This window comes from Mugil cephalus, chromosome 3, assembly GCF_022458985.1.
Source record: "Mugil cephalus isolate CIBA_MC_2020 chromosome 3, CIBA_Mcephalus_1.1, whole genome shotgun sequence".
Lineage (NCBI taxonomy): Eukaryota > Metazoa > Chordata > Actinopteri > Mugiliformes > Mugilidae > Mugil > Mugil cephalus.
Window position 1 is genome coordinate 21,613,747 of NC_061772.1, and position 16,530 is coordinate 21,630,276.

At 40.9% G+C, this 16,530-nt stretch overlaps 1 protein-coding gene across 1 annotated transcript in view; it reads right to left on the reverse strand.

Moving 5' to 3' along the window:
• Positions 1 to 16,321, reverse strand: part of trip4 (thyroid hormone receptor interactor 4) — a 76,335-nt gene extending 60,014 nt beyond the window's left edge. The window contains exons 1-11 of the mRNA XM_047581481.1: positions 16,131 to 16,321; positions 15,262 to 15,443; positions 14,996 to 15,126; positions 13,917 to 14,135; positions 13,724 to 13,802; positions 13,538 to 13,643; positions 13,221 to 13,436; positions 13,010 to 13,133; positions 12,713 to 12,906; positions 12,503 to 12,627; positions 12,231 to 12,322 (exon numbers count right to left, since the gene is read on the reverse strand). Coding sequence (XP_047437437.1) covers positions 12,231 to 12,322; positions 12,503 to 12,627; positions 12,713 to 12,906; positions 13,010 to 13,133; positions 13,221 to 13,436; positions 13,538 to 13,643; positions 13,724 to 13,802; positions 13,917 to 14,135; positions 14,996 to 15,126; positions 15,262 to 15,443; positions 16,131 to 16,210 — 1,548 coding nt within the window. The 5' untranslated portion in view covers positions 16,211 to 16,321. The remainder of the gene's footprint in view (positions 1 to 12,230; positions 12,323 to 12,502; positions 12,628 to 12,712; positions 12,907 to 13,009; positions 13,134 to 13,220; positions 13,437 to 13,537; positions 13,644 to 13,723; positions 13,803 to 13,916; positions 14,136 to 14,995; positions 15,127 to 15,261; positions 15,444 to 16,130) is intronic.
• Positions 16,322 to 16,530: the final 209 nt, after the last annotated feature.

Here is a 16,530-nt window from a genome sequence, read left to right on the forward strand (position 1 = left end):
TTATACTTCAGTTTTCCCAAGTGAGCTCAAATGGTTTATTGGGTAAAACACAACTTGGTGAATAAATACTTGTGAAGTGAAGGCCTGCATTAAAACAAAGTAATTATCCTCTTCTTATGTTTTTTTTTTTTTTTTTTAGTTGCAGCTGTTAAATCGTTGAATGAGCTTTTTTCTAATTAACACCAATGACACCATTAGTGCGTTTACATGCATAGTTTAATCGAGCTATGCCCAAAATTCTGAATGCGGTCCTTGTCCCAGTTTACATGCAACAGATAACTAACGGGAAAACGTTCTACTCCTCCACACTAGGTGGCGATATGTGCGATATGTCAGCGGGTTAACACGGCTCCATTTCTGGGTTGACCCATTATGTAATATAATAAACAAGAGTCCAGTTAAAAGTCCAATTAAGCTTCTGAAAAGGAGAACTCCGATTTTAATCGGAGTAACGTGTTTGCATGCACTTAATTTGTCCAGTTAAAGTCGCATTAAGGCAATAATTCATTTTTTTCCCACATACATGTAAACGTACTGTATGATTCAAGTGAATCTCCACTTCTGATTGACTGCACGCTGTCCAAGGTGAATACACCACAAACCAGAAGGTTAGCGTTGGCCCATGTCCCCACTATGTCGACCACATGTCAACGTGCCCCGAAGGAAAACACAGAACCCTGACAAGTGAGGTTTATGAGAGAGTGGGCAAATGTGACATTGTGAGTGTGAGGCTCTTTAAGTACCAACACGTAGAACGTCACTATATAAATACAATTAGCTATTACATATTTCCAGTAGAAAAAATCTGTTCACTGTAAATGTACACACGTAATATTTATAGCAACAGGGATGCTGAGAAGCAAAGCCTCCATTTACAGTTTATTGCAAGACATTAACAAGCTAACATATGTTGCAATACATCTAGTCTGGCCAACAATACTCTTTTGGCATTGGCGTCAGCTGGCATTTTAAATAAATTAAATGTCATTGACACTGAGTGCAGTACTTTAGCGCCTCATCTTCTGATCACCACAACATGAGCTGACTGTAAAACTGAAAGATGTAGGATAGACTGCAGCAGTAGAGAGTAAATATATGGCCTATCCTTTGTTAGCGAAAATCTTAATATTGATTTGGGGACAATGCCCGGATATCTAGCTAGTGGCAAATTAGATTCACTGTAGGTCAGTCAGACACAGCAGAATTAGTGCAAGTGGCTTTGAATCTTGTAAGTATAACGATGGCTTTTGGCTCAGAGATGAACAAAAGAGTTCTATGAGCTGAGCGAACGAGAACAAAAACTCAAGTCGTATCTTAGGTTTGTCCTTTTTAATGGAATAATGGACGCTTCCTTCACTTTTAAACTATTTGGGACGGTGTCGTTCCAGGTCTTACTCAATCCTTCTGGTGTTACCAAGGAAACTGAGTTGTAGCTGGCGGAAAAAAAAAGAAAAACTCATTATAAGGTCTCCATTTTTCTTCTTTGGCAAGTTACCATGACATTAAAAAAGGATACCGTCCCTGGAGGTGTTTATAATCAGAAACTAACCATCCAACACCTTTCCGGTGTCTTCGTTGGGAACTATCCCTTAATTCAAGGTGTAAAGTAATCTATGTGAAGATTCTCAGCTAACCAGGTCATGTTTAACCAAAAAAAATTAAAAATACTTCTTTGACACTCAAAGAAGAACAGATGTCTTTGTTTTAGCTTCTTTGAATCTCAAAGACATACAGTTGTCTTTGTTTTAGCTTTGTTCCAAGAAATCCAACTGTACCTCGTTACAGCTTCACTGGGCGACCACGTATTTAACGTAAAATGTGAGTTGTATAGCTTTATGGATAAAATATCAGCCAACACTCTTTGTTTAAATCATTGTATAAACACATTCTTCTTATGTTTAGCTTACCATTCTTTTGCGACTTTGTCATTCGTTATATGCCAAATTCTTAGATCATCTTAATCTTCATCTACATACTCTTACCTAACTGAGGAGAGAATGACTCAATTGCTTTTGGGAAATTCCAATATTATTACAGTGACATCTGGTCTCAAAATGACTGACAAAATACTTCGGAGCAAACGATTCTTAATTCAAAAAGAAAAAAAAAAAAGGCGCATTTTTTAACCACGACAACATCCCTATGTTTTAAACGCCGTCAATGTGCAGCGTAAAATGCTGACATTATTCTTGAAATATGATGGATCCTATTCTTGCAACACTGACCACCAGAAATTTAAGGGGAAAAGAAAATGATTCTGCATGTAAATCAATACTCTACTTCACACACACACAGAGTCTGCAAAAGCAATTCATGTCATATTTGCTCAGTGAGCCATGGCAGAAGAGGCTGTGCACTGCGCACTCCGAGAAAACTAAATATGGCACAGGCACAAGAACGAAGCAGTGGACGCTGGCAGCGAAGGGAGTGAGACTGCAAATTACTTATTGATTCAAAATTCCCATTTTGACAAAGCCAGCACTTCTAATAACTCAATGGCATACTATATTTTCAATTTAGAAATATGTTTAAAATGTAGGGCAAAATACAGAAACAGATCCATGTTTGCATTCATAAAAACATGTTGAATGTGGTTAGCCAAGAATAACGTTCAGATAAAATTAGAAAACACGTCCTTTCATATGTATGTCATGTATTCCTCAGTCGTAATCTTCCTTCAAATAAACGAGTTTAATCAATTGTTTAATGCGACTTTAAAGGCAGCTGCTTGTATATGCGTTTAATTTGGATTATATGCTTAGTAATGAGGGAGCTGTATTTTAAATAATCCACTCTAAGACGTGATAACGTCTCTGTGGATGCTCAGACAAGACCATGAGACACTTCCTGTCGTCTCACTCTGCCTCGTCAGTTCGGAAACTGAAAGCCGGTAAAATTGAGCACGGAGGCATATCATATTTGACGCAAATTCAGGTCGATCACGCACACAAACGGGTACCTGCTGGTATACGGGGCAGGCCGTCAACTCCCTGCCTCCCACGGTGCATATCACCAGTGTCTCGTTAAAAATAATCATCACACTCCTCTGCAGTTTAACCACATGGCAGCCGTATTTCAAGGCACAGCTCCCTGTTTGGTGAAATTAAAACATTTACTGAGTGAGACTAACAGTCCTTACGCACGACGACAAACATAATCAGCTAAATGTTTTGTGTGACTCATCGACAAACGCTAAAAGGGGCGTACACACAGGAATGACCTTTATTAAATGTGGATGACTCGCAAAAAAAACAACCAAGTTGAACGGGACCAACGGGAGCAACTGATTGTGCTGATTAACGCATGAGTCAAACGGAGAAATTCCCAGTTGGTTAACACAAGGAAACATCGTCCACCACGTAGGTTGCTACCGCCAATGTCTCCATGCTGACTGTTGGAAGGAATTTGGGTTGGGTGAACCCAGATGGAGCAGTGGCATTGTTGACAGAATTTCCTTTTCAAAATAGTGAGCGGTGAAGGCAAGAGGAGCTTGAGATTCACAATCACAACAATACCTGGCCTACTTGTTAACCAAAGGAGAAGTGGGTGAATTGTCAATGTTGAGGCATAAGCCAACTCTATCTTCACGCTAGCACCATTTTTTAATGCACTTGTTTCACTCTGAAACACTTGGAGTGGGAAATGTACAAAAGAGCTAGTTACCTAGACAACCAGAGACGAGGAAGGTCCACTAGCGTGTGACTGAAAGTGTTGGGTGACGAGTGACGAACCCTTTTATACAGACATACATACATATATATATATATATACACACACACACACGGGGTTTAAATGTGTAACTTCCACTTCTACATCTGTCACTGATGCTGAACTGAAAGGCAGAACTATCTTATGAATATCGCAGGTCAAACAATATCATACAATACACAAATATTAGCTGGATTCATATATATATATTTAGATTGTAAAGGTGGTGAATCAATCTGGAACTCTTTGCTCATGATTGTCATTGATTTCAAAGTCAGGTCATTTGATCTTTCTTAAAGGCACTTGCAATCTTCAAAAATAAACTTAATTACAGAGACCACTGACATACACAAAAGGGAGATGAATGGGGAATAATCGAGCATTCATTCTGTAAATGAGCATTTATCTGCTCATTCAAGCTGCACTATGATCAGCAAATCCAAATGTGATCCAAAACTTTGATGGTTGACAGATGTATAAGATGTCGCACGGTCTCTTATTCGCACTTTGTAAAGATGTGTTCAAAAAAAGAACTAATTTAAAAATCATACCGGATGGGTCAACTGGAATGACACCACAGTGATAAATATTGACCATTAACAGCTTGATTAGACGATCCACATTTAATGTAATAAAGTAAATCCTGGGTCAGCAGCTCCGTAATTCAAACTAAACACGAGCTAAATTTACTGGCTTGATAGGCAAGTGGAAGCTACATTTTTTAGCTGCCTGCACACAATGAGGAAAAGATTAATGGCACTGGAAGCATGGACAGCCTCCCTAGCCTCCCCCGCTCCCCCTTCACCACAGTTTCCTCCCTTCTGATGTCGCTAGCAGGAAGTTGCTGAGCAGACATGTCACCCAGCAGAGTACAATTGAGTTTGTAATCTCTGACCCTGCAGTGGCAGAGAGTCTCTTGCTCTCTGTCTCTCTGTCTCAAGTAAAGATACTCGTGGTAACCGCTGCTGGGTCGGGGCTTGGCAGGATAAAGATCTCTTCTCAAATGAACCCACACAGACATGTGTGACACAGACCAATTGCATAGACATGCCTGGGGAATGTTGGCAAAAGCACTAAAAAAACAGCTAGATGTAATGAGAGACCTAATGCCTGTCCTCACATTAAGATAGGAAGAGGCATAAAGAATAATGATTAAACTGAGAGCCCTTCCAATTCCCAATAATATCGTAGCAGGCAAACACGGTCGCCCACTGACTTTGTGCAGAGTACTTACCGACTACGCCCCACAACCTTCATTCATTTCCTCATTCCAAAACAGAAAATTGGCACAGACATCGGCCTCATGAGGAGCCATTTTGGGGCATCAACAACAAACACCAGATGTGGAGATGGGAGATAAATGTCAAGCATATTGATTCTATGCTCCATTAAAGCTTATTGTGGGGGGTTGGAGTCTGCCTGTGGCAAGACGCTAAATAGATTCCAACATTAGCATCTACAGAGGTCTCGTTTTATGCAAACATTGTTTAACACTGTTGGGGCCATTATTTCAAAGAGAGCACAAACTGAGAACCAGAATACTGTGTCATAAACTAAAAACAAAACGGCTGTTTCAGTTCCAGCTGGGACCTAAAATTGTCTGCAGAGCTGCACTGACTGAATTGCGGACTACTCAAAAACAGAAACAGCTAAAAATAAATACAAAATCGCAGGCTTGTAAGATTCCAGTCCACTGATATAACTCGATTTAACCCCTCTGACTGTTGTTCCTACGTTGTATTCAAATTGTACAATGATTTCATACCATGTGGAATAGATTTCTTCCTCATGCGTTGACACTCTTTTCAAATTAGCGAGCAATTGTAATGTAATATGTGAACAAGGTCAGAATTCAATAATAAAATCAACAAAAAGAACAACAGTGGGTGTACGTCGGTTCTTGTTCTTTTATGTGCTTCTACAATTATTAGCAAAAGCAAATTACACAACTGAAATATGAATAAAATACAGAATAAGGAAACACTGTCTATTACTTTGGTGCCTATTAACAAATTTGCTATTCTGATAGCGTGCATGCAGCATTGGGTGTATCCAAATGAAGCGTTGTTGTCATGCATGGTATTTTTGGGCAGGAAATGCTAGCTCTTGGCTATCCATCACGTACGACTTCGGTCTAAAAACTGATCTAGTCACATCTGCGAACTGAAACTGAGGTGAAATTGTCGCTGTCGAAGGGGAGGCCAGCTATATCTGCCCATAAACTAGCGTTATTTTTATGCTTGTTTTGCTTGAAAATATTTTTGCAACCAGTTCCTGAAATGTCCACTAGCGACGATGATCAACGAGCAAATGTGGGTGGAGCTTAAAATAAATTACAACCAGCAACAGAAAACCTTAAACTACACATACGATACATTTCTTCTCAAGAACAAGTTTCTTATAATAAAACAAAAGTGTTTCTTCCTTTGTATATTAGACAGTAAGACAAATCAAAAACTGGTTAAGCGTAGGGATCTCATATCCTATTGCTCTATGTCTGTTCCAGTCAATAATGTCAGGCCACACTGTAATATTGTGAACTCCCTGCAGGCTTTCCTGTTTATATTCTACTGGTGTAATGACTACATAATGACAGCTGCTTCAGAAGCATTTTTTTTTTTTTTCCTGTTCAAGAAAGAGATAAATGACAGCATTACAGCTTAGAAATAAGTTGAAGAGGTCTGATTAAGAAAAGGATTAACACTTCACAATATTTTTTAAAGCTAAACGAGGAACTTGAACCTGCTTAGTATTCTGTCTGTCACTTCATGCAGACTGGTACGTAGCTACCTCTCTTTGATTCCGAATTATTTTCATCAACAGCGCTGTCTTTCACACCATCAAAGGAAGCTGTCTGAAATGTCTCTCGCATGGCCTTTGTCATTGTTCCAAGTTCCTGTGATCAGCATGCAGAGAGGAACAAGTCCTTTTAAACGAGCAGAACAAAATAGAGGAGAAGCAGAGATAATAAATGGAGGGGGCTTAACTGTCAGTTTCCCCAACAGCAGAAACTGTGACATTTAATGAAGTGAACTGAAGACAGCAGTGAAATTCTAAACGGTGTAGCAGGCCATTTCAAGTCTGGCAGATGGTTCTATGTATTTTTCATGCTGTGGAAAACCTGTGACTGAGGTTTGGTTGGTTGTCATCCAGCGCCTGGGGACCCTTAGCTGAATGCATTCTACACACCACTGCAGAATCACATGATGTCTGACCTCTCCGCCATGGCAAACTGCCCAGCAAGGAAAAAGGGGAGGAAAGGGAGGAAAGGGAGGAATGTCGGCGTGTTACTATGTGGCCGAGGTTGTACAGAAAAAAAAAAAAAAAAAGACGAGAGAGAAAGAATGCAACAGTGGAAGATTGCATGATTGAATATAAGTGTGCATGTCTGTTCATGGAGCATAAACTGAGCCCTGTGCGACCACGTGCAAGCTTACAGCACTGACCTGTAAAACATACTGCTAAGAGAGAAAGTGGGAGGCAAATCTGAAGATGGAATGATGGAGGGAGGGGGTGAGGGAAGCAGGAAGAGAGGGGAGCAGCCACTGTTAAGGATTCACACAATGTTACAGAAAAAAAAGGGTGGAAGGGAAAAAAAAATAGCATTGCCTGACTTTCCTTCCTCTGGAATGCATCCAATATATCCCGAGTGTGTGTGTGTGTGTATGTGTGTGCGTGTGTGGGGCATGCTGGCAGGAAGGCTTTCAGCATATAAATATCACATTACCACACAAGGAAACGCAGGCATCAGTCCGAGCTTCCAGGCGGCCTAACAAGAACGGGAGCTCCACTCTGGAGGTCAGAGGGAGAGCTTACACAAATGGAATTCCACAGAAACCAGTACTTCTTTTAACAGATAAGTGGCGAGGCTTGCAGCTGTATGATGTGGTATGAGCCTATGGTTGCAGTTATCTGACATGTGCTAGCGTGCGTACATGCACTGAGCCGCAGTCTATATATATTGTGCCAGAATGGGATTAAATACACAGTTATAAAATGGGCTTGAAGCTACAATGTGGAGCAACTTAAAGGCTTGTGTTGTCAACTGGATGTCAGAAAGATAAAAGAGCGCAATATGAATGAATGCAATGATACTGAAACTGAGCTAACAGAAAAGGCAAATATGGAGCAACACTCACTGTTGATTTAACTGGTTCTCTGATCAGGAAAATGTAAACCAAGAAAGCAACATTTGACTTACTCAGCAACCTGTTCTTCAAAAGGAAATGTTCAGTCCAGGCTACAGCAAAGATGGTGCTTCAGATCTTACAACATTGTGCAAATTTTTTAGACAGCTCAGATGTTTAGACTCACAGTATGAAAGTGGAGATGTCTAATTGTTTTATATTCAGTCAGTAGCAGGATCAACTATTTAAGGAATAGCAAAGAACAATATAGTTTGGTCCACACAGAGTCCTGGTCTCACCATTAAGGCAGTATGAGATTGCATGAAGATCTTCTTATCCAGCTGCCAAATGGTGATCGTCCAAAGAATTGTTTTGAGTTGTTTGTCCCTTTGCTGTCATATTTGATTAAAGTTTGAATAAAAACAACCCTTGAGAGGATCATTTGACAATCATCACTAATTGTTGTAGGTACTTTGTAGGAGTGATAACTGAAAATCACTGTGGTTTAACTGCAGTTCCAGATTTTTTACTGGTGTTCCACTGGGATCAGTTCTAGGTCCACTACTTTATATATGTACACAATGATCAGTTACGCATTGTATATTTTGCTGCAGATAATGAAATCTTTGCAGGTGGTTCTGTTACTCAATCTGAAAAAAATATTTACATATATACACTGTGTATATGTAGATAACAGATAAGAAGTCACAATGGTGCAACCACACATAATAAATGTTGACTCCTTTTCGGTTATACTTTATGATTATATTTACAGTGCTTGCTACGCTGTAAAACCGACATCAAAGAACTACTGGAAACAAAGGCCGACTGCAATGTCACCTCACATGACCAGTATCTAAACCCACATATACACACACATACTAAAGACAAGGGACAGCTGATATGGACAGCTGCACCTACAATAACTATAACTAATAAAGAAGCACAACTATTAGCTGGGAGGCTAGGAAGATGATCATGAGACAGAGGTCAGACTAATTCCAACAATGTGGCATACACTGAAAAAAATAAGGCATGTGTTAAATGCCTAAATATAACTTTGCAGGCATCGTTTTATAACTTGAACAAGTCGAAGGGTTGACATACCATGAAATGCTGTATTCATTTGTCACTGTTAACTGTGACAATGAGTCGAAACTGAACATAAATGGAATTTAGCCATAATTTACAAATATTTAAAGCTATGCTCCGCTAGAAAGTCTTCCAGTCTGTTGCAAAATGTCTGTGTTTAATTTTGTGGAATTAAACTGAATTGCTTTTGCCTATGGTGGACTTGAAACCTGAGTCTGTAGCAAATGGGAACCCTCCACTATAAACCAGCGAGTACAACTCATATCTCAAATATGTGTCTATCTGATATAAATGAGTGCCAGGGGATCTGTTATACGTCAGCCTTCAACAGACCCAAGGCTAATAAAATATGGTTTATATGTGAAACATGTGATACCACAGACTATATTACTGTTCAAAACTTCTGGGAATAGTGCAATTTACAGGCTGCATTAGTATCTTAACATGTCATCATTAGGAAATTCATGGAGCCCTCTGATTAGATAATGCATGTAGACCTCAGACACACACACACACAGCCCATTGTTCCTCCATGTCCTCATAATCATTTCAGATGAATACAGCACGGAAGAGCCACTGGTTTTGCTCCTGGCATGCTGATCCAAAAGGTTAGCCTCTGACTTGTATTCACTAAGACGTGTAGCTCCGCAGCTGGTGATATGGTCTTTGGGAACAGGGTAAGAAATCAGACCTTTAGCGAGAGTGTGGATTGATCCAATCAATTTCTTCACCGCGGGAGTAAGTTGATGGCGCGATTCAAGCTCTCTGTGGGGAGAGATGTGCCTTTGCTGAAAACCCGACTGAAAACCAAGGACGTGTCTGTACATGTGTTGATAAATGTTGCGCTCCAAATATGCGGTTTGGCGTATTTTTAAATTTGTATGTGTGAAGTAAAGCATCTGCAGCATATCCACTACCCATAAAACTGCTTAGTTTGGCTGCGGCTCTCTGCTCATCCTTTTTAATTATCTCACTCGGCCTCTTCCAGCAAAAACATTCCCATTCTCAATCCGTAACGCACCTAGCTTTTTTTTTCCCCCAACCCCCCTCTGCAGCAGGCAGGTCAGGCGTGCATCTACACCCATTGCTGACTGAGCACTGGGGGTAGGGGTGCACGGATCATAATGGCTGGCCAATTATCAGTAGTAAGGGGGGCTGGGGAGTCGGGAGGAGTGAGAGATTATGGGGAGAATGGATCAATACACCAGTCAGTTTCTAATGAGGGAAAGAATTGGTCTAAGTCAAGCAGATGGAAATCCTGCTCTGCCTGAGGTGGTCTTTCTGCACTGTCTGTCAGCGGGGTTTTTAGTGCAATAGCTCCTCATCAGGGGAGCATCTGCCATGACACTAGATCAGTGATATTCAAGTGTTTACAACATTTACTGCGTCATTTTTTTTTTTTTTTTGAATGTTCCTACAGTTCCTGTCATGCTCTCCTGATCTACCCACATTCCACTTTCTCTGAATATTTCATACATCACCAGGGACAGATTTAGAAGAGCCTGAAGAATAATGGCTGCCTGTCCTTCACCACCCCCCTTTTAACCACCCACAGCTGCCAGCACAGGACAGTAAATCCTACACCTCACCCACTCTCCCAGCCCAGGAGCGCAGCTATGTGCTACTATGCGCTAACACAACGTGCCCTCTTCGGCTCACATGAAGGGAAGCGAGACTAAAAAGCTAAAAGATTAAAAGTCTCTGCTTTTTTCTAAAATGGTGACCGGAATAGGCACCAGCCAACTGTTCCGCGCCATCATTAGACATTTGGTGCTGTTATTCTTCTCTGGTTGCTTCACTATTTTCTACATCTGCCTTGCTTTCTTTCTTTTCTTTTTTTTTTTTTTTTCCTCTGAGGGGCCTTCTGTGGGGTGGGGGTGTTATTTATGGCTGCTCTGTGCAAGTGGACACACACACACACACCCTTTCACAGGATGAAAGGGCAGTCACACTGCCTGCAAACATGATTTTACAGCCCTGGGTGGAATGAGTGGTGGAGGAGAGAATGAGGACAGAGTACAAAAGGGGAAAGCCCTTAGATTTACAAGTCCCAGCAGCCAGAACACAACCATGTAGCAGCACAATTCTTTAGAGGTGATTTTTTTTTTTTTTTAAATCCCAAACATAGAGCTCCTCAGACAACTGTTTTTATGTAGGAAGACGCATATGTGTGTGGAAAGATGCGCGGAAACAAAAATCCCAAAAGTGTATCATTACTTTTTCCATGTAACTGAAAGACTGTGCCATTCCCAAACATTATCCGATTCAGAAACCCGCCGAAGACAAATGTGGGAGCACATGTTCACAGCTTAAACTATCCAGTGCTAATTTAAATTCAATAAAACAAATAAACATTTGTTACTCTTAAAGCCAGACATTACTTATAACAGCTAAGTCCAAAATGACATCTTTTAAATTTTATCATAGCAGTGGCTCGTTAATTGCCTGGCAATCAACTAATCAATTGAGGAATTGAATGTCTCACAACAAGACAGACTAGACTGCAAAAGAATGAGAGCAGACACTTACAACAAGCAGTCTCTACTAAAGCCAGAGGCAAAACAGCCAAGGCAGGGATGGTAATGTAATTACGCTTAAATGTGGTCCGTTGACAGCAAACGAGAGAGCGACTCTGTATCCACATGATGGTTTAATGGTGAGTTGGGTGCATTTTCCAGTTTATACTTGGTAAAACTGCAATTAATTAAACTAATTTGGGTGTAAAAGCTCAACTAAACAGTTTATGAGTCTACACGGCACCAGTGACCATACCGCCAATGAAGCAGCTCTGTGTTTTGTCACATTTCGTTTAAGAGTCCTTGTAACACTCTGGTTAAGGGTGGATTTTTTTTTCCAATGAATGTATTCTGAATAAACACAATAGACTGGTACCACTGTAAAGTAAACAGATGACCACTTAAGTGGGAGTAACTGCTGAAATGAGAGCTTGCATTTGCGTTTTTGTGGTTACTCCTGTGGCGAATGCTGCCTCTGGTGGGACAAATAGTGAGCTGTCAGAAAGTTGGACAAGAAAAGGTGCAGCCTGACCCCTGCAGGCTAGAGACAGTACTGCAGCAGCCTCACAAGTTCACACAGGACATCATGAACTCAGTTAAATATAATATCTTTTTTCCCCTCAAGAAATACATTAGAATTGCTCACAAACATAAGATGTTTTGTAGCTCGAGCAGTGCTGCAAATGTTCAGAGGTGGATGACCAACGGCTACGCCACCTCACAAACATCACAATCATACAATCCTTTCAATCTCTAGCAGTGTAGCATGTGTAGGTCTCTCACTTACCTGTTCTCTGAATTGCTCCTGAGACAAGCAGTCGGTCATGTTGACACAGCCAAGCAGGCAGCCAGTGGGATACTCTTTAGGAAATCTGGGTTCTGGGTAGATAAGAAGACAAATTATTATATTCCTCATTGTGTGAAAATGAACAAGGGAAATGTTTATACTTAAAAATACCAAATGGAAGTTTTTTCCAAACAGTTAGCACCACAAAACGGCTGAAATCAGAAAACCTCTAAGTATTAATAGATTTATTTTACTGTGTACAGTGCGTGTACCTCTTTTATAGATGTGGCGGTACATGGCCTCCACCTCAGCAATCTCCTGAGGCGTGGGCTTCTTGGCTGCAGCAGCAATCCAGAGACGACCCCTGTGTGATGAGTACCAGGTCCGTCCTTCTACCCTGCATACACATAGCCAAAATTACATCGGAACTGAATCCGCCTATGCTGCAGTTTTGTCTTTTTTGTTTATGGTGTATTACTAACCTCTTTATGCCCTTGACTAGCAGTGAGGCCCATGGTTGGTGCATGCTGAGACACCAGCCCCCATCAGACATCTCCTGCAGCTCTTTGTCCTGCAGCCGCAACCTCGAACGTTCGTCTCCTGCTTTGTGCTCGGCCGAACTCTTCCTCTGCTCCATGGGTTTCTTGTGGCTTTCAAAGCCTCCAACATTCACCCACTAGAAAGTGTATTCATTGTAATTAACATTAGTAGAAATCGTATAAATGGCATTTTAGATGCAATACTAGAGATGTGTCACCTATTTCTCTAAGATGACTGACCTCTGGTGCAGGCTGCATTATGTTGGGGTTGACCAGTTCCCCGAGGGTCTGCCTTTCACCTCTTCTTTCAAAACTCACTGGTGATTTCGAGTCACTGTTCATGGCCTTCAGGGTCTCATCCAGCCTGCAAATTATCACAAACATTTCAGAGGGAGCGGCTATTTAGAACGACGACATAACATAAATGTGCCTGATGATCAAATCATCTTACTTGTTGTAATACTCGTTCAGGTTGTTTCCCTCATCAATCACTTGTCTACCAGCAAAGTCCAGCGTGATCTTCCTGTCCTTGCGAGAGGCGTGGCGAAGTTCTCTCAGCTCCTCTTCCTTTTTCCTCAGCTTCTCTCGCTCGCCGGGCGACAGCCACTGATTGGATTCGGTGGCAAAGTAATCTGACTCGTCATCCAGGACCTGCGTTCTTCTGACACTGGAGTTGAAGGGGGCGGTAAATAAAAAGTTGAGTGCTATTAAGTTTCATGATTAGGTTCTAAAGTAATCAAAATGTCCTGACTGTGTGTTTTATGACACCTGTTCCGGTCATATTCCAGCAACTTCTCTTTGTGCTGAACTGCCTTCTCCAATCCGGCCTTCATCTTGGCCTCCTGGTGCGGGAGATATTCTCTATCTGCAGCCTCTGTCAGCAAAATAAACATAAATTCATAGCGTCAAATTACATCATTAATATATCATAAGTCTTACAGTCTTGACTCTTACCTCCCATAAGCTTCTTTCTCAGTTTTTGGCTTTTGTTGGAGTCCCGCTGAAGGATCTCCTGCTCCTCCTTTGTACAAACCTGAATCAGACAAATATACAGCAGGTGAAAAAAACTAAGAACTAGTTTTAAGAAAATAAAAGAAACTAAAATAATAAATCAAGTAAACTGAAAAAAAACTCAGTAGTTTAGTACCAGGCTTCCACAGAAGAGACAGGGTCCTGAGCCCTCTTGCTCGCACACAATTCGACCACAGCTGATGCAGTTGTTGATAAGTTTGTGCTTCTGGGCGAGGCACTCACAGCCGTGTCGACCCGGGAGCAAGACGGCCAGTCTATCCTGGCCCTCTTTAGCAAAGAGATTAATATACTTATTTTTCTTCTTTGATGAAGGCGTGCTAGTGTTTTCCTGCGCCTGAGAAAAAAAAAAAAAGAATGGAGAGAGGAATGGAAAAAAAAATAATCAAATGAACACAACAGTGGATAACAATGACAGCAATTATGGACAGATCAATATTACACGGTGCCGTACATGAATTATGAAATGAGGGAAAGAAGTTTCATATTTTATGTTCTTCACGGTGTTATAAAGCCCTGCATTTTGTTGACAATATCTTAGTCAGCTGCCTGAGGTTGTCACTTTCCAGGTAGAAGTTATCCGGTGAAATTTCTTACAAATGCATTTAAGACCATCAGTTGAAGTAGGGTTGGTATGCAGCACTATTCAGATAATCATATTAAGGCCATAACTGCCAAAGACATTAACTTCAAGGCATGAAGGTTGCTCTGTCCAGAGAAAGCCAAAAAAAAAGTCTATCTAAAGTTCTGATGAAACTTGACCTCATGACCATACCGTACCAGGAAAATTAAAACAAGTTCATGAGGGGTGAGCGGCCTCGGAAACTGGCACAGTTACTGGCACCTCCAATTAAGAGTCCTTTTCAGTCACAGTTCAATTAACTTCCCAACATTAGATGGTTCAAGGTCAACTGGATGGTATTTGAAGCACAGGGTTTTACTGATTTAATTTGACCATCTGGCCTGTATTTAGTGGGACCCTAATGTTTTTTTCGCCAGGACAATGAGGCTTTGTAAATGCTGTTTGGGCTGAATGAAGAAAAAACAACTGCTCTGCTCCTTCAAGACATCTACTACTCCAGGTGTCCCAGGTGACTACTCTGAAGAATCTAAAATTTACATATCTATATTTGTCATTGAGGATTACCTACATAAAACAGGTGAGAAGAACAGATATTTAGACCTATGTGTACTCACCCTCCTCAGATCAATGGGGGTTTTGACTGCTTCTGGCTCAGGTTCTGCTTGGCTCACAGTCATCACCTCCTGTTTGTTACGCCCCTTGCGTTTGGACTTTTTCTGGGTGTCTTTAGTCGTGTCTTGCATGTCTGGAAAACGGCATTCAGGATATAATGTGAGATGCATAACACTGAAGTTCACTTCAAGGACCGTTAAGTAATTTCAAAGCAGGTCATTAATGAACGGAAGGAATTTTACTGACAGATAGATATTTATTGCCGTACCTGCAGGGGAAGCAGATTCTTTGAAAAGGAAAAGACCCGGGGCATCTGTGGCCTGTCGTTGAGTCTTCCTCCACCTGCCGAGGAGCTCATCTATAAACAGCCCTTTTCTCCCATCTGTGCCCTGCAGGAGGTCTCCCACATATTCTTCAATCTCTTCAGCTTTTTCAATGGAGAGAATGTACCTGGAAGGTGGGATGTCACAATAATCATTTATTTATACACATCCAGGGAATTAATGTTTTAAAATGAATGAATCTTCCTGGATCGCAGCCTGTACAGTCTGTCAAACGTAATACTGTGAACATGTTTACATTAGTTTTGCACATCCATGCAGCTGTATAATCTCATTGCTATTTAAAACAAGACTTTTTATTTTATTTTAACATTTTTTCTATGTAGTATTGTGATTTTCATATTTTTTCTTCTTATGTTCATTGCACCAAACACCAAATCAAAATGCGTATGTGTGAGCATACGTGGCCATAAATCAGATTTTCTCAAAACTTTGTTATTCAAATGAATCAGTAAGATACGTTTCCCGAAATAACCTAGGAAAAACAAAGGACAGATATCCACACTGACACCCAGTGTGGTGTCGTTTTAATGAATTGACAGGTTAAGGAATGAACCCTCTAGCTGCCAGTTAGCTGGTAATAAGCGAATACACCTGCCAAACAGCTGTAATGGCATAAACATATTTATCCAAAGGGAAAACAGTACATTTGACATATGAATGAAATTAAACGACGGCATTTTTATTCAGAGACAAGTCATTTAATCACAGTAGAACACCAACAAACTAAGCGGCTAGCGGCTGCTTCATCTCTGCAGATGTTACCATTAGCCCAACGGCAGACAAGATTATTTACCTGACGATGTCTTCACACGCCTCCAACCCAAACTTGTGGTGTAACTGGTCCACACACCACTGCAACAAGGCCTCGGACATTATTCCGAAAATGAAGAGGTTTTTGTCGCAACAAGCTCAAGCCAAATATCGCCGGTGAGTCGTGTCAAACTTAACGTGTTTCCAGTCGGCGAAATAACAACGGCGCACACGGTGAGTGGCAGCGTTGCCCGGAAATACGTCCTGAGAGAAAAAAAAAAGCACACTTTAAAGGTTCCTCCCCCGAGACGAGTTATCGTCGTCTGGCCAAAAAATTAAAGTCAGGTGTGATTTAGTAACGGACAAAATGGTATTGGATATATTTCTGTCATAATTTATACTATGTTCTTTATAAAACTACAGACTTTGTCATTGCTGGAGAT